The sequence below is a fragment of the Gigantopelta aegis genome, chromosome 12 (genome assembly GCF_016097555.1).
Source record: "Gigantopelta aegis isolate Gae_Host chromosome 12, Gae_host_genome, whole genome shotgun sequence".
NCBI classification, from domain to species: Eukaryota; Metazoa; Mollusca; class Gastropoda; order Neomphalida; family Peltospiridae; genus Gigantopelta; species Gigantopelta aegis.
In genome coordinates this window covers 20,306,583-20,334,148 of record NC_054710.1, presented here as the reverse complement: position 1 = coordinate 20,334,148, position 27,566 = coordinate 20,306,583, and the positions used below count along the sequence as shown (strand labels likewise).

The following is a 27,566-nucleotide window of genomic DNA, read 5'->3' as shown; positions in this document are numbered from 1 at the left end:
GGCATGGCACTCTATGCAGGGTTATTACGTATTAGTAAGGGTCAGAACGGTTTAGTAGGGATAGGTACGTATAAGTAAGGATTAGTACGGATTAGTAAGGATAAGAACGGATTTCCATCCGTAGTAGTTTTTTGAGCACGTTAAAAAAACCAGTACGGATTGGAACCACACCTATATATGATCAAGGATCCAACATGGATTACTAGGGATAATCCCGGATTGAATCCGTAGTAATCTGGGATGGCCATTCTTGAGAGTGTGACCATAGCATAACCCAAACTCAATTTGGTCTTGTAACCATTTCGTACATACGAAAACCAAAAAACATTAGGAAATAAAATGATGTTTGATCTACACCTAGTACAAAGACTAGGACAACCAGAAACACATTTAATATATAGCCTTGGATATTTTACACAGAACAAAGTATTTAATATGTAATTCCATGTGTGTGTGCAGAGAAAGTGTTTAGGGGTTGAAACCCCTCCCTGCTCAAACAACTTTTCTCTTCCTTTTTTTCAATATACATGTAGTATATATTGCCGTGTATTAGCTGACTTTTGAAGTCTAGAAATACTTTCCAAAAGAAGAGAGTCGGCTTATACACGGAGGCAACAGATTGGTTCATAAAATCATGATCGAAAACACTCCCGACCGTGACTAATAAATTTTGATCAGACCCTTAAAGCCTTTCACAGCTTATGTAACAATAATTTGTGCACAGTACAAATAAAACATCCAATCATGCAATATTGTGTACTTTTTTGTTCTTAATGCATTATAAGTTTGATGTATTTTAAAAATAATTACTTGTTTTATTATCATTTCAATGCTAAAAACATGTTCTATCCAGTCATTTGCCATCTTTGTTTGACACCAGCCTCGGTGGCGTCGTGGTCAGGCCATCGGTCAACAGGCTGGTAGGTACTGGGTTCGGATCCCAGTCAAGTCATGGGATTTTTAATCCAGATACCGACTCCAAACCTTGAATGAGTGCTCTGCAAGACTCAATGGGTAGGTGTAAACCACTTGCACCGACCAGTGATCCATAACTGGTTCAACAAAGGCCATGGTTTGTGCTATCCTGCCTGTGGGAAGCACAAATAAAAGATCCCTTGCTGCTAATCGGAAAGAGTAGCCCATAAAGTGGCGACAGTGGGTTTCCTCTCAAAATCTGTGTGGTCCTTAACCATATGTCTGATGCCATATAACTGTAAATAAAATGTGTTGAGTGTGTCGTTAAATAAAACATTTCTTTCTTTCTTTGACATGACCAGTCTTTCATATAGCAAATATAAGATACAAAAAGGTGTTTTTTCTCTAAAAAAAAGTATTATATATATATTTCTAATAGTATTGTTTGGAGGGTGCATCAAAGATGTATTTTCCAGGGTGAATCATGACTTGACCACCTCACAAACGTCACTGGCCAGTCTAGACTGATCCCCGCTAGCATTCCTGCACACATGCCTGAATTTAGTCATTAAACGTCTCTGTTAAGTATGCAACATCTTACAACACACTCACAACAGTCCCTTTAGTAACGAAAAAATACTCAACCCTGCCATTTTAAAATGTTCATATTGGACTCCAATAATTGGAGAATTTAATTTGTTCTTTTTAAATACACAATCCATTGTCATAATTATCATCCACACTATAGATTGTGTCTTCACATGTTCTCATTCTCTCGACAAAGAACTGCTCGAACAACTCGTTCCACATCTAATGGTTACTCATTACACAATGTATCTAGACATTCATTTGCTCACGGTCAACTCAAGAGTTTCTATATTGAGCTGATAATCACTCGGTAAGTGGATTGTTATATACGTTCCATCAATATACCAGTATATTGTACAGAAAAAACCTTCACAAATGCATCTTTACAACATTTAAATCAATGTTAATATTTTGAAACTCTTCAACGGTGAAAATATCTCTACAGCTAGGGTATATGATTTGTAAATTATTACACTTGCCGGCAGTAATAATGGAGAGAAATAAAACCCACTAATGTATGTTTACAATGTTTAAATCAATAATCAAGTTTACAATCATATCAATACAGTGAAAATCTAGTGTATAATTTACTCATTGTTAAAATACTGTCAATATCTTCACCTGAGCCCAGGGTACAGAAATATTTTATTTCACAACACACTCAACACATTTTATTTACAGTTATATGGTGTCAGACATATGGTTTTGGACCAAACAGATACTGAGAGAAAACCCACTGTCCCCACTTTATGGGCTAATCTTTTCAATTTGCAGCAAAGGATTTTTTTATATGCACCATCCCACAGATAGGATAGTAAATACCACGGCCTTTGTTACAGCAGCTGTGGAGCACTGGCTGGAAGGAGAAATAGCCCAATGGGTTCACCGACGGGGGTCGATCTGCTACATGAATACACATACATGTACCTGTATATAGTAACTGTGGAGCACTGGCTGGAAGGAGAAATAGCCCAATGGGTTCACCAACGGGGGTCGATCTGCTACATGAATACACATCCATGTACCTGTATATAGTAACTGTGGAGCACTGGCTGGAAGGAGAAATAGCCCAATGGGTTCACCAACGGGGGTCGATCTGCTACATGAATACACATACATGTACCTGTATATAGTAACTGTGGAGCACTGGCTGGAAGGAGAAATAGCCCAATGGGTTCACCGACAGGGGTCGATCTGCTACATGAATACACATACATGTACCTGTATATAGTAACTGTGGAGCACTGGCTGGAAGGAGAAATAGCCCAATGGGTTCACCAACGGGGGTCGATCTGCTACATGAATACACATACATGTACCTGTATATAGCAACTGTGGAGCACTGGCTGGAAGGAGAAATAGCCCAATGGGTTCACCAACGGGGGTCGATCTGCTACATGAATACACATACATGTACCTGTATATAGTAACTGTGGAGCACTGGCTGGAAGGAGAAATAGCCCAATGGGTTCACCGACGGGGGTCGATCTGCTACATGAATACACATCCATGTACCTGTATATAGTAACTGTGGAGCACTGGCTGGAAGGAGAAATAGCCCAATGGGTTCACCGACGGGGGTCGATCTGCTACATGAATACACATACATGTACCTGTATATAGTAACTGTGGAGCACTGGCTGGAAGGAGAAATAGCCCAATGGGTTCACCAACGGGGGTCGATCTGCTACATGAATACACATACATGTACCTGTATATAGTAACTGTGGAGCACTGGCTGGAAGGAGAAATAGCCCAATGGGTTCACCAACTGGGGTCGATCTGCTACATGAATACACATACATGTACCTGTATATAGTAACTGTGGAGCACTGGCTGGAAGGAGAAATAGCCTAATGGGTTCACCAACTGGGGTCGATCTGCTACATGAATACACATACATGTACCTGTATATAGTAACTGTGGAGCACTGGCTGGAAGGAGAAATAGCCCAATGGGTTCACCAACTGGGGTCGATCTGCTACATGAATACACATACATGTACCTGTATATAGCAACTGTGGAGCACTGGCTGGAAGGAGAAATAGCCCAATGGGTTCACCAACGGGGGTCGATCTGCTACATGAATACACATACATGTACCTGTATATAGTAACTGTGGAGCACTGGCTGGAAGGAGAAATAGCCCAATGGGTTCACCAACTGGGGTCGATCTGCTACATGAATACACATACATGTACCTGTATATAGTAACTGTGGAGCACTGGCTGGAAGGAGAAATAGCCCAATGGGTTCACCAACTGGGGTCGATCTGCTACATGAATACACATACATGTACCTGTATATAGCAACTGTGGAGCACTGGCTGGAAGGAGAAATAGCCCAATGGGTTCACCAACTGGGGTCGATCTGCTACATGAATACACATACATGTACCTGTATATAGTAACTGTGGAGCACTGGCTGGAAGGAGAAATAGCCCAATGGGTTCACCAACGGGGGTCGATCTGCTACATGAATACACATACATGTACCTGTATATAGTAACTGTGGAGCACTGGCTGGAAGGAGAAATAGCCCAATGGGTTCACCAACGGGGGTCGATCTGCTACATGAATACACATACATGTACCTGTATATAGTAACTGTGGTCTAACAAGGCTTCCAAATAGCACTAAATGTCTCACCTACACGTTTATGTATCATAAACGGATTACATAATTAACAAAATGATTTGTGATTTAAAATTTAGGATTAATCTACTTGTTTAAAAAAAAAATACAAAAAAACTAACAAAAACCCCAACATTTTTAAAAATAATGTTTAATTTGTTAAACATGTAATGAGATAAACATTCATAGATGCAACAAAAGATCAAGTTTCACTGGTCTAAGGCTTATGGAGGCAGTCAGAAATGAACATAACAGCAAAAACTTGGACAAGTTGATGCCATCACTGTCACCGTTGAAAAAGCAATACTGTCTAGGATCGATCCCCGACAGTGGCCCATTGAGCTATTTCTCGTTCCAGCCAGTGTACCACGACTAGTATATCACAGGCCGTGGTATGTGCTATCCTGTGGGATGGTACATATAAATTATCCCTTGCTACTAATGGAAAAATATAGCGGGTTTCCTCTTTAGACAATAATCAGTGCAAGCTCTGGCACTCCCCAAATTCGCCAATTGCAAATTTAAAAAACTGGCAAAATAATTTCATGAAATAATTGATATTTTGTTAGAAAATAATCAGATTCCTGCAGTTTTTGAAGTTTGTTAGATAATGTGGTGAAATGTTCTGCTGACCCAGAGCCATAGCCCTGAAAGTTATGAAAATCCTAATTACAAAATGTTTGATATCTAATAGCCGATGATTAGTAAATCAACTTTTTGACTTTTATACTGTCTCACCTTTTCATTTCATCAGGACAAGACAGAAGTGTACTGACATGTTGTTATACCAATACATATGTTTTCATGCCTTTATTTTAATAAGCACCAATTCCTCATTATGTATTCAGGACCACTGTGTTATGTGAGTTTCAGCCATATTAATTAGAAAAATATATGTCAGTTAATGAGGACTGTATACACACAGACTGTGAAATTAAATTAGATTCTTTACAGAGAATGATCAACAAACTATTTACACATGTTTGATTCTGTTCATACAACTGTAACTCCAAATAAAAGATAACTGTTAAATAAATAATAAATAGTAAAAAAAAACGTTCTTACTAATAATGTTGATCTTACTTAGTTCAGGAAAGACATCAAAGGGATATTTTAAAAATAAATAATAAAAAATGTTTTTATTAATAATGTTGATCTTACTTTTAGTTTAGGTAAGACATCAAAGTGATATTTTTAAAGTGAATAATAAATAATAAAAACTGTTTTCATTAATAATGTTGATCTTATATACTCTGGTTTAGGAAAGACATCAAAGAGATATTCTGAAAGAAATAATAAATAAATCATAAAAGTTCTGTACTGAAATAACTGTTCACCTCAGTTTGGTTTCGACAAACATTAAGTTAAATTATTTATTGACATTTGTGTGTGTGTTTGAGTGTTATGAACAAGACCATTGTTACACAATACATGCCTCGTGCGTTACATTCATCACACCAATTGGACACATCACATGCTGGCGACTACAGCAGTTTTTTGGTCAGACCACAGGGCAATTTCTCGTTCAGCCAGCACTCCGCAAGGAAGGAAGGTAATGTTTTATTTAATGACACACTCAACACATTTTATTTACAGTTATATGGAATTGGACATATGGTTAAGGACCACACTGATATTGAGGGAGGAAACCCACTGTCACCACTTCATGGGCTATTCTTTTCGATTAGCAGCAAGGGATCTTTTATATACATCATCCCATAGACAGGATAGCACATACCATGGCCTTTGATGTACCAGTCAAGTTGTACTGGCTGGAGCAAAAAATAGCCCAATGGGCCCACTGACGGGAATTGATCCCAAACTGACTGAGCTTCAAGCTACGCAACTGCAGGCATCAAAATAAGTTTATAATGGTCATTCAGATTAGTCTCCCATGGGTTGCCATGCCAACCGGCCATGTCCTTTTAAGGACAGAACTGACACGATCACCAATGATAAAGCCCTTTTAAGCTCAATTCGGGGCAACCTAGGGAGACACCCAATGACGGCCATCAACAGGTTAGGTTCCAATAACGAGCTACTCTCAGCATACTAAGTTCAAAAATAACATGTAGCTGCCCTTTCTACCTTTCGGCGAACTGTTCAAAAATAACATGTAGCTGCCCTTTCTACCTTTAGGCGAACTGTTTAAAAATAACATGTAGCTCCCCTTTCTACCTTTCGGCGAACTGTTCAAAAATAACATGTAGCTGCCCTTTCTACCTTTCGGCGAACTGTTTAAAAATGACATGTAGCTGCCCTTTCTACCTTTCGGCGAACTGTTCAAAAATGACATGTAGCTCCCCTTTCTACCTTTCGGCGAACTGTTCAAAAATGACATGTACAATGTATCTGCCCTTTCTACCTTTCGGCGAACTGTTCAAAAATGACATGTAGCTGCCCTTTCTACCTTTAGGCGTACTGTTCAAAAATGACATGTAGCTCCCCTTTCTACCTTTCGGCGAACTGTTTAAAAATGACATGTAGCTCCCCTTTCTACCTTTCGGCGAACTGTTCAAAAATGACATGTAGCTCCCCTTTCTACCTTTCAGCGATCTGTTCAAAAATGACATGTAGCTCCCCTTTCTACCTTTAGGCGTACTGTTCAAAAATGACATGTACAATGTATCTGCCCTTTCTACCTTTCGGCGAACTGTTTAAAAATGACATGTAGCTGCCCTTTCTACCTTTCGGCGAACTGTTCAAAAATTACATGTAGCTCCCCTTTCTACCTTTCGGCGAACTGTTTAAAAATGCACAAAAATTCCTTCATGAAAACTGTGCCAGCACCAGCACGAACAGTCCCCTCTCCCACCCACCCCAACCCTTTTCTTGTCCTGCGGTCATGATAGGCATGCACTACAACAGCTTGTTCTTGCCAGCACGAACAGTCCCCTCTCCCACCCACCCCAACCCTTTTCCTGTCCTGCGGTCATGACAGGCATGCACTACAACAGCTTGTTCTTGCTAGCGCGAACAGTTCCCTCTCCCACCCACCCCAATCCTTTTCCTGTCCTGTGGTCATGACAGGCATGCACTACAACAGCTTGTTCTGAATGTGCATGTTAAACCCTATGACATGACATGACATGACATGACATTCAGGTTACAAGGAGGTTACCACATGAAATTTGAAAATGGTATTTCGTTCTCCACAAAATTTTATTAAACTAAAATAACACCACCTAAATTTTGATCAATTGCCTACAGGTACAAGAGTTGCCAACCTCGAGTTCAGCCAGCTGTTTTTCACTAATGTTTGCAAACTATTTTGACTGGTTGCCAAAGTGGTCATTCAGTTTACTGTGCAGTGTAAAAACCAGTTTAGCGAATATGTCAAAGACTGAACTTACCCCAGATATATTGATTATTTCGATGCCCGAACTGGTATATCAAAGGCCATGGTATGTGCTATCCTATCTGTGGGATGGTGCATATAAAAGATCCCTTGCTACTAATGGAAAAATGTAGCAGGTTTTTTCTAAGACTATATATATATGTCATTTATATGTCGTACAATGTAAGTTAGGTACACATAAATAGGTTGTAACCTATACAATGTAAGTTAGGTACACATAAATAGGTTGTAACCTATACAATGTAAGTTAGGTACACATAAATAGATTGTAACCTATACAATGTAAGTTAGGTTATACCAAGCTAGGGATTTTAGAAGCTACGTGTGTCTTAGCGCTATGAAATCGTAAAACCATCGTAGGCTGTCGTCACTAAAGAAAAAAATGCCACAATGACATCATAGCCTATGATGGTTTTACAAGTGCTATGAAATAGTAAAACCATCATAGGCTATGACGTCACTACAGAACATGCCATAATGACGTCACAGCTTACGATGGTTTTACAAGTGCTATGAAATCATAAAACCATCGTAGGCTGTCATCACTAAAGAAAAACGCCATAATGATGTCACAGCTTACAATGGTTTTACAAAGAGTTATGATCAGGGATCGACAGCTGATTTTGACAGCTAATTTGATAATAAATTTGATCATTTTACCAACAACGAAAATCATCATTGCAATATGAATCGTAGTGCATGCGGTTTTTTAAATTCTGGTCAGAAAACCACTGTTATTGGGAATAATAGACATAAATACTGGACAGCTGGTCATAAATGCCCATAAGTAAACATGACTTTTTCAATTTTTTGCCTAATTTTAATCAACATCAACCGATCTAAAATATAAAAACTAGAAAAAAACCACAAGAAAGTAATACTTACTGATTCAAATATGAATTTTGTTTTATGTATTTATAAAACATTTAAGTGAATATATGTGAGTAAAAATTATAAACTTGTACCCACTAAACGTGGTTTTTGTCGAAAATTAATGCAGTAGTCTAAAGTTTAATTACCAGACACTTTGTTTATTTGAATGCCCGACATAGTCTCTATTGTAGCTAATCAGTTTATTTGAATGCCCGACATAGTCTCTATAGTAGCTAATCAGTTTATTTGAATGCCCGACATAGTCTCTATAGTAGCTAATCAGTTTATTTGAATGCCCGACATATAGTCTCTATAGTAGCTAATCAGTTTTCCAGTGATGCCTAACTGTTGGTGATTAAAACTGTTGAAGACAATCTGTTCCCTGGAGAGTGCACGGAAATCAGTTAATTGGCAGTTGTAAACCCGTTAAGTACAACTTATTTGTGTTCGTGGGCATATGAACAAGAAAGTGGGTTGTATTTTGGGAAAACAGTGGGGTTTCCTCTCTAAGAGTAATTAGACTATATTTCAGAATTACATCCAATAGCTAGTGATAACCAGATCAATGTGCTCAAGTGGTATCATTTAAAGTCGCAGAACCTAGTTTCAAACCGTAAAAATGGACACTAAGTTTAGTTAATCTAAAACAGGTCTCTGAAAATTGCGAGACCGATAGTTTTGTTCACACATCGCTCATGTAAGTACATGTATAGTTTGGTTCACACATCGCTCATGTAAGTACATGTATAGTTTGGTTCACACATCGCTCATGTAAGTACATGTATAGTTTTGTTCACACATCGCTCATGTAAGTACATGTATAGTTTGGTTCACACATCGCTCATGTAAGTACATGTATAGTTTGGTTCACACATCGCTCATGTAAGTACATGTATAGTTTGGTTCACACATCGCTCATGTAAGTACATGTATAGTTTGGTTCACACATCGCTCATGTAAGTACATGTATAGTTTGGTTCACACATCGCTCATGTAAGTACATGTATAGTCACACATCGCTCATGTAAGTACATGTAGTTTGGTTCACACATCGCTCATGTAAGTACATGTACAGTTTGGTTCACACATCGCTCATGTAAGTACATGTACAGTTTGGTTCACACATCGCTCATGTAAGTAGATGTATAGTTTGGTTCACACATCGCTCATGTAAGTACATGTATAGTTTGGTTCACACATCGCTCATGTAAGTACATGTATAGTTTGGTTCACACATCGCTCATGTAAGTACATGTATAGTTTGGTTCACACATCGCTCATGTAAGTACATGTATAGTTTGGTTCACACATCGCTCATGTAAGTACATGTATAGTTTGCGTAACCCATTTTGCGTTTGCGCCCTGAATTTATGACATCACTTACTTGTTCGTGATGGATTACCTAAAAAACGAAATGGGTTATAAGAATTTGTTTTTGAGTAACCCATAAATAGTTTATGCAAATTTTCTATTTACAGAGGTCTGTATAACACATTTGAATAAAGTTACAACAGAGTGAAACAAGAATTTGTGACGTTAAATGGTGAAATACTATTAGAAATTTACCAACACGTGACTCCATAAATGTTATTTCTTTTTTATTTCTTTTTTCTTTTAATTTATTTTTTGGCGGTTTTGTTCTCATTTTTTATTCTTCCGATTGCTTTTTGGTACACATATTATGATCATCATTCATCACATTTCCAACCAGCTGACACATGCAGACGTGCAGACGATAAAACACTAACAACTAGACAAAAAACTGTTAATCAGTTCGATGTTTGTTTTTAAACGTCTGTCACGTGAATTGTTAAACAGTCGAGCACACAGGACCGATCAAGTTGCAAATACCTGAGGAATCGTGACAGTTGTTGTCACACACATTGTTTGTTTTTTCCAATTATTATTATTTTTTTTTTTTTTTTTTAAATTGCCCCAGATCAATGTGACAATGTCAAGGATGGGGAGCCTTCAATCCTTGACTTACAGTGTTTATAACATACTCATGTACATACATATCTATATCCATACACTCATACATAATGTATACATACATAAACATATTTTCACAGATATACATGTACATGTATACATATATATTTTTAGTGATTTAAATGCACCAAATTAGTTTATTACTCATGCCATGTATGTAACTGCTGTCACACTGCATTATAAGTTGCAGACTTGCACTTCTGTAGAAGTTCATGGGAATGACACTTGTCATAAAATGGAGTGTGTGTAGCATCAGGTTTTTTTTATCCAATATGTTTTTTGTGTCATGGAGACCGCCGTGTCTTACACTGACATCTGACTGGCAAACGCAGCCGAACGTATGGAGACCGCCGCGTCTTACACTGACATCTGACTGGCAAACGCAGCCGAACGTATGGAGACCGCCGCGTCTTACACTGACATCTGACTGGCAAACGCAGCCGAACGTATGGAGACCGCCGCGTCTTACACTGACATCTGACTGGCAAACGCAGCCGAACGTATGGAGACCGCCGCGTCTTACACTGACATTTGACTGGCAAACGCAGCCGAACGTATGGAGACCGCCGTGTCTTACACTGACATCTGACTGGCAAACGCAGCCGAACGCATGGAGACCGACTTGTCTTACACTGACATCTGACTGGCAAATGCAGCCGAACGTATACAAATCACCAAACTTCGACTTCTCTGTCATGTTCAGATAAGTTTTAGCATATTCCGATTTTAATTTCTGATCAGCTTTTGCATATTTCTTGCAATAATGTTTAGGAGAATCGGATTCGTCAGCCATTTTTTTGCCGGCTTGGATGACTGAACCCGTGACAATTGGACAACGTGCAATTGGACCAATGGATATGCGTGTCATTCACTAATAAGACCAGTGTAATGTAATGGGACCGGTGTAATACCCACATACTACCAGCGGATCACACTTAAAAGGACCGATTTAAGGACACACTGAACGATTTTTTTTTAATTTAAAAAAAAAGAAAAGCGGAATACGATCTTTACAATTCATAGGGCAGAATGGGAATAAAAAAAAATTAAATTATTTCTGCCAAAATCGTAATAGTTGGCAAGTATGCATCCCATCCTTAAATTAAAATAGTGCACCTTTAATTTGTACAACATTCAACAGTGTTCCACATAGTATTATACACTGTATATACGTACTTCATCAGCCATACAGGAAATTAAAACTACGAATAAACTGAGCATATGTCATTTATTGATTATTCTCCCCACACATTCACCACAAGGGGTCACCTTACTTAATGAAATGCTAAATTATGCATGAAAACCCCCACAAAAAAACAGCATTTAGAACTGTTTAAAATTTAATAATGTTTTACACACCAAGTGCAAATAATTAGTTTTAAATTGGAGATTTACCACAAGACATGGACACTCCCATCTTCTGGACATTAACCCACGACAATTTTACATCACAAACGGACTAATGCCCATTAGGATACATCTATTATTAAGTGAATTTAAGGAGAGCTAAATGCGACTCGGTACCCAAACACCTCTACTACTGTACTAGCAACAAGTACCTGCAGTGTACCATAATGTTTACATCTCTTATTAAAGTTAAAGTACCCAAACACTTCTACTACTGTACTAGCAACAAGTACCTGCAGTGTACCATAACGTTTACATCTCTTATTAAAGTTAAAGTACCCAAACACCTCTACCACCTCTTATTAAAGTTAAAGTACCCAAACACATCTACTACTGTACTAGCAACAAGTACCTGCAGTGTACCATAACGTTTACATCTCTTATTAAAGTTAAAGTACCCAAACACCTCTACTACTGTACTAGCAACAAGTACCTGCAGTGTACCATAACGTTTACATCTCTTATTAAAGTTAAAGTTATGTAATTTCAACATATACATGTAGTTTTAGAGAGGAAACCTGCTATATTTTTACATTAGTAGCAAGGTATCTATTATAATGTACCATCCCACAGACAGGATAGCACATACCATGGCCTTTGATATACCATTCGTGATGCACAGGCTGAACCGTGAAATAGACCAGTGGGACCATCGACAGGGATCGATCCTAGACCAACCGTGCATCAAGCGAGCGCTTTACCACTGGGCTACATCCTGCTCTACATCTGTTACAAGTAAAGAGAGACAACTAAATACTTCTACTGAATCATGCAGGCAGTGCGATAACCTTCATACATGTATCTATTAATTTATTCAATGAACAGTGAAAACGGCATGTAATTCAGTACATACACCTAAATACACGTAAAAGCTAGTAGAAACACAGATAAAGAAGTGGTTTATTTAACGATGCACTCAACACATCGTAATTACAGGTGTAAGATGTTGGACATGTAATTAACCCTGGACTACTCTATTAATTAGCAAGGGATCTTTTTTCTTCTTTTTTTTAAGAAAGTTTATTATCCCCAAAAAACAAATATGGTAGTGTCAGGGTTATTAGGCCAGTGCTTTACCACTTTGATATTAGATAATTTTTTCTCAGACAAAGTTTAAAGTTGTTTTCAATGAATAAATACTGCTACTAACAGCTTTGGGTGAATTATAGATCCTACTTTACAGTTTCTAATGCATGTAAATCGAGACAAGTTTCAAACAGCTTACAACAAGCCTCAAATATCATTTGCTTGGAACCTGGTTATATAGCTCCAGGGATGAAAGCCTCAAATTCAAGTCCTGGATTTAACTTAGTTGAGATTATTTCCGTGATCTGTGGCTACATGCATTGCACAATATCCATGTTTTGACATTAAAAAAAGAAAAAAAAAGAACATTGAACATTTAAAAGCACATTTCTGTAAGCATTCACGTACTATATTGTAAGATATTTTATTTTCGCTGAAAGTTAATTTTCATACTTTTCACACAAATACATTTACCCGGTAGCTAGAAATTTTAAATCCTATGGAAAATAGAACCTATCAGATAGTAAAGAGTCCCAATTAATTAAGTTTGTCAGTTGAGTATCCAACAAAACATACTGTATTTTATTATCATATTCAGTTTTGGTTCATTACGGTCTGTTTTTGATACAAACGTTTTGTCTGAACCGACATCAGCAACAAACCTGCATTCATTCATTCACAATTATTTTCATGCTTCTATCTAATTAAGGTTCAAGCACACTGTCCTGGGCACACATACCTCAGCTATAACGTACTGTTGGTCCAGGACAGAAGGTTAATGCTTAGTTGTTAGTGGCTATTGAGCTGGAAGTCAGTCTAGTGGTCTTACACCTACCCACTGAGTTGTTAGTGGCTATTGAGCGGGAAGTCAGTCTAGTGGTCTTACACCTACCCACTGAGTTGTTAGTGGCTATTGAGCGGGAAGTCAGTCTAGTGGTCCTACACCTACCCACTGAGTTGTTAGTGGCTATTGAGCGGGAAGTCAGTCTAGTGGTCTTACACCTACCCACTGAGTTGTTAGTGGCTATTGAGCGGGAAGTCAGTCTAGTGGTCTTACACCTACCCACTGAGTTGTTAGTGGCTATTGAGCGGGAAGTCAGTCTAGTGGTCTTACACCTACCCACTGAGTTGTTAGTGGCTATTGAGCGGGAAGTCAGTCTAGTGGTCTTACACCTACACACTGAGTTGTTAGTGGCTATTGAGCGGGAAGTCAGTCTAGTGGTCTTACACCTACCCACTGAGTTGTTAGTGGCTATTGAGCGGGAAGTCAGTCTAGTGGTCTTACACCTACCCACTGAGTTGTTAGTGGCTATTGAGCGGGAAGTCAGTCTAGTGGTCTTACACCTACACACTGAGTTGTTAGTGGCTATTGAGCGGGAAGTCAGTCTAGTGGTCTTACACCTACCCACTGAGTTGTTAGTGGCTATTGAGCGGGAAGTCAGTCTAGTGGTCTTACACCTACCCACTGAGTTGTTAGTGGCTATTGAGCGGGAAGTCAGTCTAGTGGTCTTACACCTACCCACTGAGTTGTTAGTGGCTATTGAGCGGGAAGTCAGTCTAGTGGTCTTACACCTACCCACTGAGTTGTTAGTGGCTATTGAGCGGGAAGTCAGTCTAGTGGTCTTACACCTACCCACTGAGTTGTTAGTGGCTATTGAGCGAGAAGTCAGTGTAGTGGTCTTACACATACCCACTGAGTTGTTAGTGGCTATTGAGCGGGAAGTCAGTCTAGTGGTCCTACACCTACCCACTGAGTTGTTAGTGGCTATTGAGCGGGAAGTCAGTCTAGTGGTCTTACACCTACCCACTGAGTTGTTAGTGGCTATTGAGCGGGAAGTCAGTCTAGTGGTCTTACACCTACACACTGAGTTGTTAGTGGCTACTGAGCGAGAAGTCAGTGTAGTGGTCTTACACATACCCACTGAGTTGTTAGTGGCTATTGAGCGAGAAGTCAGTGTAGTGGTCTTACACATACCCACTGAGTTGTTAGTGGCTATTGAGCGGGAAGTCAGTGTAGTGGTCTTACACATACCCACTGAGTTGTTAGTGGCTATTGAGCGAGAAGTCAGTGTAGTGGTCTTACACATACCCACTGAGTTGTTAGTGGCTATTGAGCGAGAAGTCAGTGTAGTGGTCTTACACCTACCCACTGAGTTGTTAGTGGCTACTGAGCGAGAAGTCAGTGTAGTGGTCCTACACCTACCCACTGAGTTGTTAGTGGCTACTGAGCGAGAAGTCAGTGTAGTGGTCCTACACCTACCCACTGAGTTGTTAGTGGCTACTGAGCGAGAAGTCAGTGTAGTGGTCCTACACCTACCCACTGAGTTGTTAGTGGCTACTGAGCGAGAAGTCAGTCTAGTGGTCTTACACCTACCCACTGAGTTGTTAGTGGTTATTGAGCGGGAAGTCAGTCTAGTGGTCTTACACCTACCCACTGAGTTGTTAGTGGCTACTGAGCGAGAAGTCAGTGTAGTGGTCCTACACCTACCCACTGAGTTGTTAGTGGCTACTGAGCGAGAAGTCAGTGTAGTGGTCCTACACCTACCCACTGAGTTGTTAGTGGCTACTGAGCGAGAAGTCAGTCTAGTGGTCTTACACCTACCCACTGAGTTGTAGGTCTTACACCTACCCACTGAGTTGTTAGTGGCTACTGAGCGAGAAGTCAGTGTAGTGGTCCTACACCTACCCACTGAGTTGTTAGTGGCTACTGAGCGAGAAGTCAGTCTAGTGGTCTTACACCTACCCACTGAGTTGTTAGTGGCTACTGAGCGGGAAGTCAGTCTAGTAGTCTTACACCTACCCACTGAGTTGTTAGTGGCTACTGAGCGAGAAGTCAGTGTAGTGGTCCTACACCTACCCACTGAGTTGTTAGTGGCTACTGAGCGAGAAGTCAGTGTAGTGGTCCTACACCTACCCACTGAGTTGTTAGTGGCTACTGAGCGAGAAGTCAGTCTAGTGGTCTTACACCTACCCACTGAGTTGTTAGTGGCTACTGAGCGAGAAGTCAGTGTAGTGGTCCTACACCTACCCACTGAGTTGTTAGTGGCTACTGAGCGAGAAGTCAGTCTAGTGGTCTTACACCTACCCACTGAGTTGTTAGTGGCTACTGAGCGAGAAGTCAGTGTAGTGGTCTTACACCTACACACTGAGTTGTAGGTCTTACACCTACCCACTGAGTTGTTAGTGGCTACTGAGCGAGAAGTCAGTGTAGTGGTCCTACACCTACCCACTGAGTTGTTAGTGGCTACTGAGCGAGAAGTCAGTGTAGTGGTCTTACACATACCCACTGAGTTAGTGGCTACTGAGCGGGAAGTCAGTGTAGTGGTCCTACACCTACCTACTGAGTTGTTAGTGGCTACTGAGCGAGAAGTCAGTGTAGTGGTCCTACACCTACCTACTGAGTTGTTAGTGGCTACTGAGCGAGAAGTCAGTGTAGTGGTCTTACACCTACACACTGAGTTGTTAGTGGCTACTGAGCGAGAAGTCAGTGTAGTAGCCTTACACCTACCCACCGAGTTGTTAAAGTCACTCTGGGTGAGAGCCGGTACCAAGCTGTGAACCCAGTAACTACCAGTCTTTTGTCTGATGGCTTAATTACTAAACCACTGAGGCGGGTATAAAACAGCAAACCACAGCCTGCAATTTAGGCCAATTTACACACAGAAGGAAACTCTTCTTTTTCTTCACTAATGTTCCTCCAATGAATTATGGAGAACTCAAAACAACTATCAAGAATATTGTGAATAATGGATGCAACTTAGTGAAGAAGAAGAAAGACTGTGCACAAGAACTTCTACATTAGTCACCTGGACAGATGGTTTCTCAACCAAACATTTATATCAGAGAAAACATTCTTAATGACAATCAATGAAAACTATAGTCCGTGCAAATAAATGTTAGTAATAAAATGAAATACACAGGTACATGTAGTAGTACAAGCAGGAACCACCTATCTTTTGATCTACATGTACATGTAGGTTGTACTATACCAAATCCCATAGGCGACCATGTTAACATTTGTTTAAAAACACTATATGCAACATATCAACCAAACTATGACCCATAAATATCAGTACTACAACCCCTACCTCAAAGTATATTAACTGAAGAAAATGGTACCTTTCATGGCCTAAATGTTTTTACAACACCCCTAGTTTCGCACAAACGTTTAGTAGGCTGTACTTCTTTTTACTGGTACTCCATACATGTTGCAAACACAAGGCTACTTGACACAGTGGTACTAGATGAATTACAATTGCATACACTTTTTGCCCTGATAAAACTTCTTCTGTTTTTTTACAACCAACACACTCACATTTATCACCAATCACAGGACAGAATTACATGTACATGTAAAGAGCTTCTGCAGGAGCTGAGAATAAAAGACTCCATCATGTGGTCAGGTGGGATAGAAACAGTAAAACCTCGAGTCTTTTCCTCTCATTCATTCATTAAATAGACTATTATTTTACATGAACAGACAAAGATGGCTGAGTAACCTTTTTATTTGACCACTTTATGATAAATGAACTACACTATCGTATTTGCTGTGTTTATTTCATGTGTTAAATAAAATTTAACACTACAAATTGACAAGATAGCTTTTATAATGAAGGTTTTAATAACACAATAGTCATTTAAAACAATGATCTCACATCACCACCTCGCATTAATATGACATCATATAATAAAAAATTATTACCAACGATGTCATGTTAAACGCAAGTTTGTGATATATCCCATGTGAGATTGAAATTTCTTACACAGCTTTCATTCATGGGATAGCTCTGTCCTATATACCTGAGAATGTGGGAAAATTATATCCAGGCGACACATACCATGGCGTTTGATACACTAGTCCTGGTGCGCTGGCTGGAATGAGAAATAGGCCAATATTGGCCCATCGACACTAGATGATTTCCAAAATTGCTGAGTATGGAAAACTGATGTCATAACTCATGTTTTACAATGACCGACATCATAACTAATGTTTGTTGAATTACTTTTTTGACAAATTGCCATTTCATGTTGTTTCAGTGTTTTGTTGGGGTTTTTATTTTTCATTTTAATACGGTAATATTTTAACAAATGAACATGTTTATATATATGCCAAAGTTGTTACATTTAAATGTATGTTGCAGCAGAATAGGGACTATATTTCAGTGCGTATGATTAATGAGTTTGTAGGTGAAGTGTTTATGAATGGGTCAAGACACTTGGGACAAAGCTCAGTTTACAAATATTCTGTTGTGTCTGAGTGGGCAAGAAAACTAATCGATCCTGATTGTGAGCTATAAATCAGTCAATTCCAGCCCACAGATCTCACAAAAACCATATTGTCACATGTTAGTGATTTGTTAGTGGTCAGTGAGAGTTAAAAAAAAGTTTGTTTTGTTTAATGGCACCACTAGAGCACATTCATTTCATATATTAATTGTCGGCTATTGAATGCCAGACATTTCATAATTTTCACATCTTGTCTTTGAGGAAACACATTAGACTCATCCATTGGTAGCCAGGGAACTTTTATATGCAACATCCTACAGACAGGATAACACATACCCTGACCTTTAATATACCAGTGTTGGTGCTCTGGCTGGAATGAGAAATAGCACAATGGGCCACTATAATGGAGATCAATCCCAGATGAACTGTGCAGCCAGGCGAGTTTACCACATAGCTACATCCCGTCCCTTTCATGGTGGTGTCATTTAAACAAAACAAACTTTAACTTTTTAACTTTAAATTAATTTTGTTTGTTTTTCTTCCAGAACGATGCCCTCCATACCGACCTCCATTCTGCTTCTTGTGACATGCGTCATTGTCGCCGTATGCGCGACGGCAGGGCGGGAACGCAGACAGGCTGCCACGGACAAATTGTCTCCCCTTCACCATCTCCTGCACAGAAGATCTAACAACCACCAGTTTCTTGGACCGTCCCTCAGCAAGGAGTTTGGGCCCTTTATAAAATCTGCCATGTATGAAAAGCGGGACGGCAGAAACTGGGTGTGGGTTCCATCCCACGGCTACGTGGAAATCCCGTCGGCGGAGATGTCGGACGATATGGACGGCGGGGAAGGACTCGGCAACTTGCTGAGATACGGAAAGTGATTGTGAAATGCGGAAAGAGACTGGACATAGAGTGAGGGTGTTTTAGATATATGACTCGGAGAACCAATAAATTACTGTGACCGTCCGTCATGTTCTCTCATTTATATGTTATGCAATTTGGTGTCTAACATATAGTTGTTATTTTAACACTCATGAGGCAGAGGCAGAGGCAGAGGCACAGAGAGAGAGAGAGAGAGAGAGAGAGAGAGAGAGAGAGAGAGAGAGAGAGAGAGAGAGAGAGAGAGAGAGAGAGAGAGAGAGAGAGAGAGACAGACAGACAGACAGACAGACAGACAGAAAGAAATAGGGGAGAGATAGAGACAGAGAAATAGGGGAGAGAGACAAAGAGAGGGAGAGACAGAGACAGAAAGAGAAAGAAATAGGGGAGAGAGAGACAGAGAGAGAAAGAAATAGGGGAGAAAGAGAGAGCAGAGACAGATACAGAGAGCAGAGAGAGACACACACACACACACAGACACAAAGACAGTGAGAGAGAGAGAGAGAGAGAGAGAGAGAGAGAGAGAGAGAGAGAGAGAGAGAGAGAGAGAGAGAGAGAGAGAGAGAGAGAGATGTCAAAGGTAAGTTAAATAATATTATTACGTGCATTTACATTAAAAATAAAAACGACACCACTAAAACACACTAAATTAATTAATCACCGGCTACTGAATGTCAAACAGTTGGTAATTTTGACATGTACATCTAGTCTTAGAGGAAACTCATTACATTTTCCTATTAGCAACAATGGATATTCTATATTATAATTTATGCACATCCCTAGACAGGACAGCACATACCATAACCTCAGATATACCAGTTATGGATCATTGGTGGGGACAAGAAAAAAAAATGCAGTCAGAGATTTGTACGAAAGGCATTTGACCCTAAATGATCCAATTACCGACTGAGCTAGAAATACCATCTACCATACCCCTGAGTTATTAATTCTTCAATGGCCATTAGGCTAATGCTCAAGCACTGAATTATATATATATAATCACATCCCCAAAAAGTTACTATGAAATTAATTTATAATGATGATAATGTCTGTTAAACGACATAATGGTAAGAATGTTGGCTGAATATAGCACCAAGGTCCTTTAGTTTAATACTATTTTCTGTACAAGTAAGAAAAACAACAAAAGCACTTATTACATCAATATCTGCTCTAATCACCACAATCTCTCCAAATGTTCTGTGTACTGGAGTGCATACATGTCATCACCTGAAATCATATTACTCAAAGTAGGTCATGTGAAATGGGTGAACAATTTTAGGAGATCATTACTCTCAAAGAGCTTTTATTAATTAAGTTCAAAGGATTTTGTATTAGCGTCTTTCATTATGGAAAAAAATATTGTAATTTTTCTTTTTAATTAACTTTTAAATCCTGTTACAGCTACTGAGATGTTAAAACAATCTTCTGTGATAAAATTTAATCTCTTTGTTTCTTGTCTACTTTAAAGGTAACAATTGATTAAAAAACCATTTATAATCATCAAGTATGCTCTTCGGGTTATAACTGTAAATCTGTTATCTGGGATTATTCCTAGAAAATAAATCTAATTCTGCAGTAATGTACGGCATATGCTGAGATATCTGCGTCATCAAACTGAATAAATAATAAAAATTAGTAATCTGAAAACTGTTGTGTCTTGGTACTCGGGAAATGAATGGCACAATTAACAGCAAATTTTAAACAGCAGCTCCAGGGAACAGTATTGCATCGCGATTCATTTTGCAAGTTTCAGAGATCGCTACACAATTTTAAAACATTAAACTGTAGTTTGTTATCAATTTACAGTTGATGAGAAATATCGCTAATCAAGATTTTGTAAAAAAAAAAATCCCTGCAGCTGTTTGTGGGTATAGCTAAACATATGGTCATTTTAACACTTGGTCAACAAGAAAGGAAAGGAATGTCTGCTGACTAGCACTTCAAGACATTTTAAACTGCAGGTACATGTATCTGATGTAAAGTTTCTTTTGTTTAACGACACCACCAGAACACATTCATTTATTAAGCATCGGCTACTCGAAGTCAAACAGTTGATAATTTTGACATATAGTCTTGAGTGAAAACCTGCTAATTTTACCATTAGTAGCAAGGGATCTTTTATATGCACCAACCCACAGACAGGATAGCACATACCACAGCTTTTGATATACCAGTCATGGTGCACTGGTTAGAATGAGAAATACATGTAGCTTAACAACACTGACTGTATTACATGTGTATCTGATGTCTAACTTATGGTTACATGTATTTCAACACTTGGTTGGGGGGGCGAAGAGAGTGAGAAGGAAAGAGAGACAGACAGACAGACAGAAACAGAGCAGAGCTTCTAGATTATGGTAGCCCCATTTCCATGGCTAGTGATATTCAATGTTGGGCTAGTGAATAAAAAGTCAAATGCTGCAGTTACATGTAAGTCTATTTTGTAAGTATAAATAACCTCTCTCTCTCCCCCCCCCCCCCCCCCCCAATCACCCAATGTTAGTATTTTTAAGATCTATTTGCCTGTTTAGATGACATATCCGATCATTACTATTAATTATTAAAATGTTATTAATTTAAAGTAAAGTAGGGCTAGTGAATTTTTAATTGTGGCTACAGTAAATGTTTTAAATCACCGATCCCATGGCTGGTGGATTCTGTAACAAGTCTAGAAACCCTGCAGGCACAGAGAGAAGAAGAGAGACGAAGAGAGAGAGAAGAAGAGAGACGAAGAGAGAGGAAGAGAGACGAAGAGAGAGAGGACAGAGAGAAGAAGAGAGAGGACAGAGAGAAGAAGAGAGAGAGGACAGAGAGAAGAAGAGAGACGAAGAGAGAGAGGACAGAGAGAAGAAGAGAGAGAGGACAGAGAGAAGAGAGAAGAAGAGAGAGAGGACAGAGAGAAGAAGAGAGAGATGACAGAGAGAAGAAGAGAGACGAAGAGAGAGAGGACAGAGAGAAGAAGAGAGAGAGGACAGAGAGAAGAAGATAGAAGAAGAGAGAGAGGACAGAGAAGAAGAGAGAGAGGACAGAGAGAAGAAGAGAGACGAAGAGAGAGAGGACAGAGAGACAGAAATAGAGACATCAAGAAAGAAAGAAAGAAAGAAAGGAAGGAAGGAAATGTTTTATTTAACAGTGCACTCAACACATTTTATTTATGGTTATATGGTGTCGGACATATGGTTAAGGATCACACAGATACTGAGAGAGGAAACCTGCTGTTGCCAATTCATGGACTACTCTTTTTGATTAGCAGCAAGGGATCTTTTATATGCACAATCCCACAGACAGGATAGCACATACCACAGCCTTTGATACACCAATCGTGGTGCACTGGATGAAGCGAAAAATAGCCCAATGGGCCCACCGACAGGGATTGATCCCAAACCGATCATGCATCAAGTGAGCACTTTACCATTGGGCTACATCCACCCCTATCAAGAAAACAAAGAGACACACATGGACAGATGCACACCGAGTCAGAAAACAAAGAGACACACATGGACAGATGCACACCGAGTCAGAAAACAAAGAGACATACATGGACAGATGCACACCGAGCCAGAAAACAAAGAGAAACAGAAAGAAGGTGAAAGACAGAGAGTAAAAAAGGAAGAGAAAAACACCTCAGCACATTTTAAACTTCAGCTATTTGGTGTCTATAACATATGGTTATTTGACAGCCAGTCTACAATGAGTGCAAGGAAGAGAAACCCGACTACAGGGCTACATGCACCTGCCAAAAAAGTAGCAATGTAAGACATCTTTCATATGCTCTTTTCCATAGACAAGACAGTACATACCACAGCATCTGATATACTAGCTATGATGCACTGGTTGGAATGGGAAAACAAGTTAATCAAGGGCGATCAATCATATGACTCATCACATCTCAGGTGAGCAGTCTACCACCTGAACTACATACACAACCACACAAGAAAAAACGAGAAAAAAGAAAAGAGAAACTTAAAAAAAGCAATGCTAACTGAATCAAGGACAGTATTTGTCTGCGTCGGGTTACAGTTTACACTGTGTACGAGACACTATTATTGTATATAGACTGTCTGCGTCGGGCTACAGCTTACACTGTGTACATGACACTATTATTGTATAGTCTGTCTGCGTCGGGCTACAGCTTACACTGTGTACGTGACACTATTATTGTATAGTCTGTCTGCGTCGGGCTACAGCTTACACTGTGTACGTGACACTATTATTGTATAGTCTGTCTGTGTCGGGTTACAGCTTACACTGTTTACTTGACACTATTATTGTATAGTCTGTCTGCATTGGGTTACAGCTTACACTGTGTACGTGACACTATTATTGTATAGTCTGTCTGCGTCGGGCTACAGCTTACACTGTGTACGTGACACTATTATTGTATAGTCTGTCTGCGTCGGGCTACAGCTTACACTGTGTACGTGACACTATTATTGTATAGTCTGTCTGCGTCGGGTTACAGCTTACACTGTGTACGTGACACTATTATTGTATAGTCTGTCTGCGTCCGGCTACAGCTTACACTGTGTACGTGACACTATTATTGTATAGTCTGTCTGTGTCGGGTTACAGCTTACACTGTTTACTTGACACTATTATTGTATAGTCTGTCTGCATTGGGTTACAGCTTACACTGTGTACATGACACTATTATTGTATAGTCTGTCTGCGTCGGGCTACAGCTTACACTGTGTACATGACACTTTTATTGTATATAGACTGTCTGCGTCAAAAGGAAACCAATGAATTGGCATATAATTCTATAATGAATGTTAAAACTTTTATTAAACCATACATGTATTAATAGTTTTAAACCATTACCAACTCATATAACATTTGTACTAACACTTCCTTACATAAATAAAAGGGTGTCTTTAATTAACGTTAAATTATAGAGATTATAAAACTAATTTTTAACAGGGGCAGGATTTAGCTCAGTCTGTTGAGTGATCGCTTGAGATGCTTGTGACCCAGGATCAAACCACCTCGGTGGATCCATTCAACGGATTGGTTTTTCTCTCGTTCCAACCAGTGCACCACAACTATCAAAGGCTGTGGTATGTGCTTTCCTCTCTGTGGGTAAGTGCATATAAGATCCCTTACTGCATTAGGAAAAATGTGGTAGCAGGTTTCCTTTGATGACGAGTCACAATTACCAAATGTTTGACATCCAATAGCTGATAATTAATAAATCAATGTGCTCTAGTGGTGTTGTTAAACAAAACAAACTATTTTTTTTTTTTAAATTTCTAACAGATAGGTGAAAGAAGGAAATGTTTTATTTAATGACGCACTCAACATATTTTATTTATGGTTATATGGCGTCAGACATATGGTTAAGGACCACACAGATATATAGAAAGGAAACTTACTCTCGCCACTTCATGGGCTACTCTTTTCAATTAGCAGCAAGGGATCTTTTATATGCACCATCCCACAGACAGGATAGTACATACCATGACCTTTGTTACACCAGTTGTGGAGCACTGGTTGGAACGAGAAATAGCTCAATGGGGCCACCAAAAGGGATCGATCCTAAACCGACCACGCATCAAGCGAGCACTTTACCACTGGGCTACGTCCCGCCCCTAAACAGATAGGTAAAGACAAAATGCTAGATGAGCCAAGGTATATGCGGCTGCACGAAGCTGAACTGTACTGGTGAAGTAATCAACAATGCAATACACAGACTAAACAGATAAGTAAAGACAAAATGCTAGATGAGCCAAGGTATACGGCTGCACGAAGCTGAACTGTACTGGTGAAGTAATCAACAATGCAATACACAGACTAAACAGATAAGTAAAGACAAAATGCTAGATGAGCCAAGGTATGCGGCTGCACGAAGCTGAACTGTACTGGTGAAGTAATCAACAATGCAATACACAGACTAAACAGGTTAGTAAAGACAAAATGCTAGATGAGCCAAGGTATGCGGCTGCACGAAGCTGAACTGTACTGGTGAAGTAATCAACAATGCAATACACAGACTAAACAGATAAGTAAAGACAAAATGCTAGATAAGCCAAGGTATGCGGCTGCACGAAGCTGAACTGTACTGGTGAAGTAATCAACAATGCAATACACAGACTAAACGTAGATGCTGTTCAGTAAGATGTTTTCATACACGTATCAACAAATAAGATTTATTCTACATATATGCAAGAAATATATAATATCACGTTTCTACGCTTTGATATTGTGGTTATTTGGTGAGGTTTAGATAACGGGGTAACAGGCGACCTTCAGCGAACCTGTTGCACCGTTATTGAACCGAGCCAAATAACCATGATAACAAAACGTAGTAACTTTATTTTTTTTATTATCATGCAACCCCTTTCAAGTTATATTTTTGTAATATGTTTCAGTCAAAAGCAATATAGAAATTATTAGTTTTATTGTGTAGAAACTACTACCGGATGTCAGACAATAGCAGATGCCCGAAAGCATCTTGGGAATGACATAGATGGCCTAAAAGTTATGTGTATCCAAATTTTAAATAAAATACTTTGATTATATTTCGAAGTCTGTTGTGTCACAACATTACAATTTTTGTACCTTTTTCTTTGAAAATAAACTCAAGTTTATATGTGTGATCTGAAGAAGATCTACATCACTGACTGCTATATACCGTAGTGACTGTGACGTCAGATGCTGTTCTAATGTCAACATTCTTTGTAGGAAACGACTTGCTTTTTTGCTTCAAAATGTTTAATTCAAAATGCTGACTAGTTGCGAATGGAGAATTGAAAAGTAAGAGGTAATTTGATGTTACAGGAAGTGTAAATGTTACAATTATTTATGCAGTTCAACAATTTATTGTTGTAAATGGATGTTTGAAAAATTAGAAAACCACCTAACTGAAAATTTAGCAAAAAATCTGTCATGTGCACAACTCATTTCCTAGTGATATGATAACACTTCGAATTATCAGGTAGCTAGGGGTTATCAGACTTTCGTTTTTGATGGGTGCGAGCGCTATCACATCCATGAACCCCCGTCAACTCAATCTGACGGGCGCGAAATAACGCACCCCTAAATTGAACAAATCATGCTTGTATTTTTTTTTTAACTCTGCCATTTTAATTGTTTATTGAATCCAATCCACAACCAATTCCATTCTGTTCACAATGAACTTCCTAGAATACTTTTTATAAATTGAAACACGATTGGTTGGTTATCTTTACAAAGAGCCAATCAACTAGGAGTTCACTTATTATTAAGATCTCGTCGGTTTTGTTTTGTTTAATTTCATACAATGCAGGTAATGTTCGTGAAATTTATTTTACACTGTTGTCGTTTTGAGCACGTACAGAAAAAAATAATAGGTGCGTTGTCCAATAATTCTATGATATGTACAATGTTTATACATGTTGATATCACAGTAAATGCATACACCAACAAAAAACTAATTTAGTAAAGCAGGTTTTGTTTTTGTTAATAGCAATCCGATGTATTCGCACATTTCTACTTTCTGTTTCACGATACTGCCACGTGATTTAAAGCCAAGGACATTGACCTTGGTAGAGCCAGATTTCTAGTACATGTGATCAGTTGACGGGCACCTGAAACAAACATACACCGATTTAATTTTAACTCAGTAATTCGAATTTACCGAGTGTAAAGCGTGTATATTTTAAAATAATTTTTATATTAGAGTTGTTTTGTTGGGGTTTTTTTAAAAATGTTATGAGTTGCTATGATTCGAGTTAGTAGTATAATAAATGACGTGTTAACTACAGTACACCGATAATGAAAGTTAATCCTGCTTTTTAAAATATATATATTTATAAATATTGCAGTAAGATATATTGGGTAGAAAACAATAGATGTTGACATTTTCTCTGTTATGACATTATTTTTTTTTTTAAACAGAGAATTTGCAGGTACATAACGTATATTATATCATGATATCATGATAAATGTGATAACCCTATGCTATGTGGTTGTTACACTTTTAATTTCTTTTTAGTTTAAATGATTTACAAAGAGGCCTACTGACATTACTTTTTGTAAGATTTTTATTAGACATTTTACAGTTAGAATTCTTAATACCAATACCATATTTGTTACAATGTCAATTCACATTCAGTTCACAGGTTGTGTCCATGGAGAAATCATATCATTCTGCGATGAAGACTAAAATTGTTGCACTTGTTTTAAATAAAACAGAATAAACACAAACAAATCAGTTTCAATTCTTTATTCATGAATAGTCAACAGATTATCATGATTCAGAATTTTAATGCAACATGATATGCATATAATACATAAGAAATCAATAAATGTTGTGTTCACGGTGTTTCTTTTTCTTGTGTAAGACTGCAATGGCCCATTCCTTCATCTTTGAGAACAACCATCATATTAGTTAAATTAGGATATTTATTTTGAAAACACAAAACATTAACTCTTAAGATATTTAATTCAGAAATAATTACTCCTCAAACTTAATCATGTTCATGGGTGCAATTCCTCTCGGTCTCTTGCCTCCAATTCTGATTATTTTGAGGGGTGCGATTTTTCCCTCCTCTGTATTTTGAGGGGTGTGATTTCCACCACCCTTGTTAGCATTTTGAGGAGTGCGATTTTTAGCACTCCTGGGTTTTTCAAAAACGAAAGTCAATAGGAAGCATGGTTGCATGATAAATCTTTTTATTTCCAGTCA

The 27,566-nt window shown here is 38.7% G+C and overlaps 2 protein-coding genes across 3 annotated transcripts in view; one reads left to right on the top strand and one right to left on the bottom strand.

Annotated features, from left to right (window-relative positions):
* LOC121386384 overlaps nucleotides 1–18,988 on the top strand; it is a 38,379-nt gene extending 19,391 nt beyond the window's left edge. The window contains exon 2 of the mRNA XM_041517263.1: nucleotides 18,564–18,988. Within this exon, the coding sequence (XP_041373197.1) occupies nucleotides 18,568–18,903 (336 nt within the window). The 5' untranslated portion in view covers nucleotides 18,564–18,567 and the 3' untranslated portion in view covers nucleotides 18,904–18,988. The remainder of the gene's footprint in view (nucleotides 1–18,563) is intronic.
* The window catches only part of LOC121386383 (selenoprotein S-like), an 86,863-nt gene that overhangs the window by 42,271 nt on the left and 17,026 nt on the right, over nucleotides 1–27,566 (bottom strand). The window lies entirely within an intron of this gene.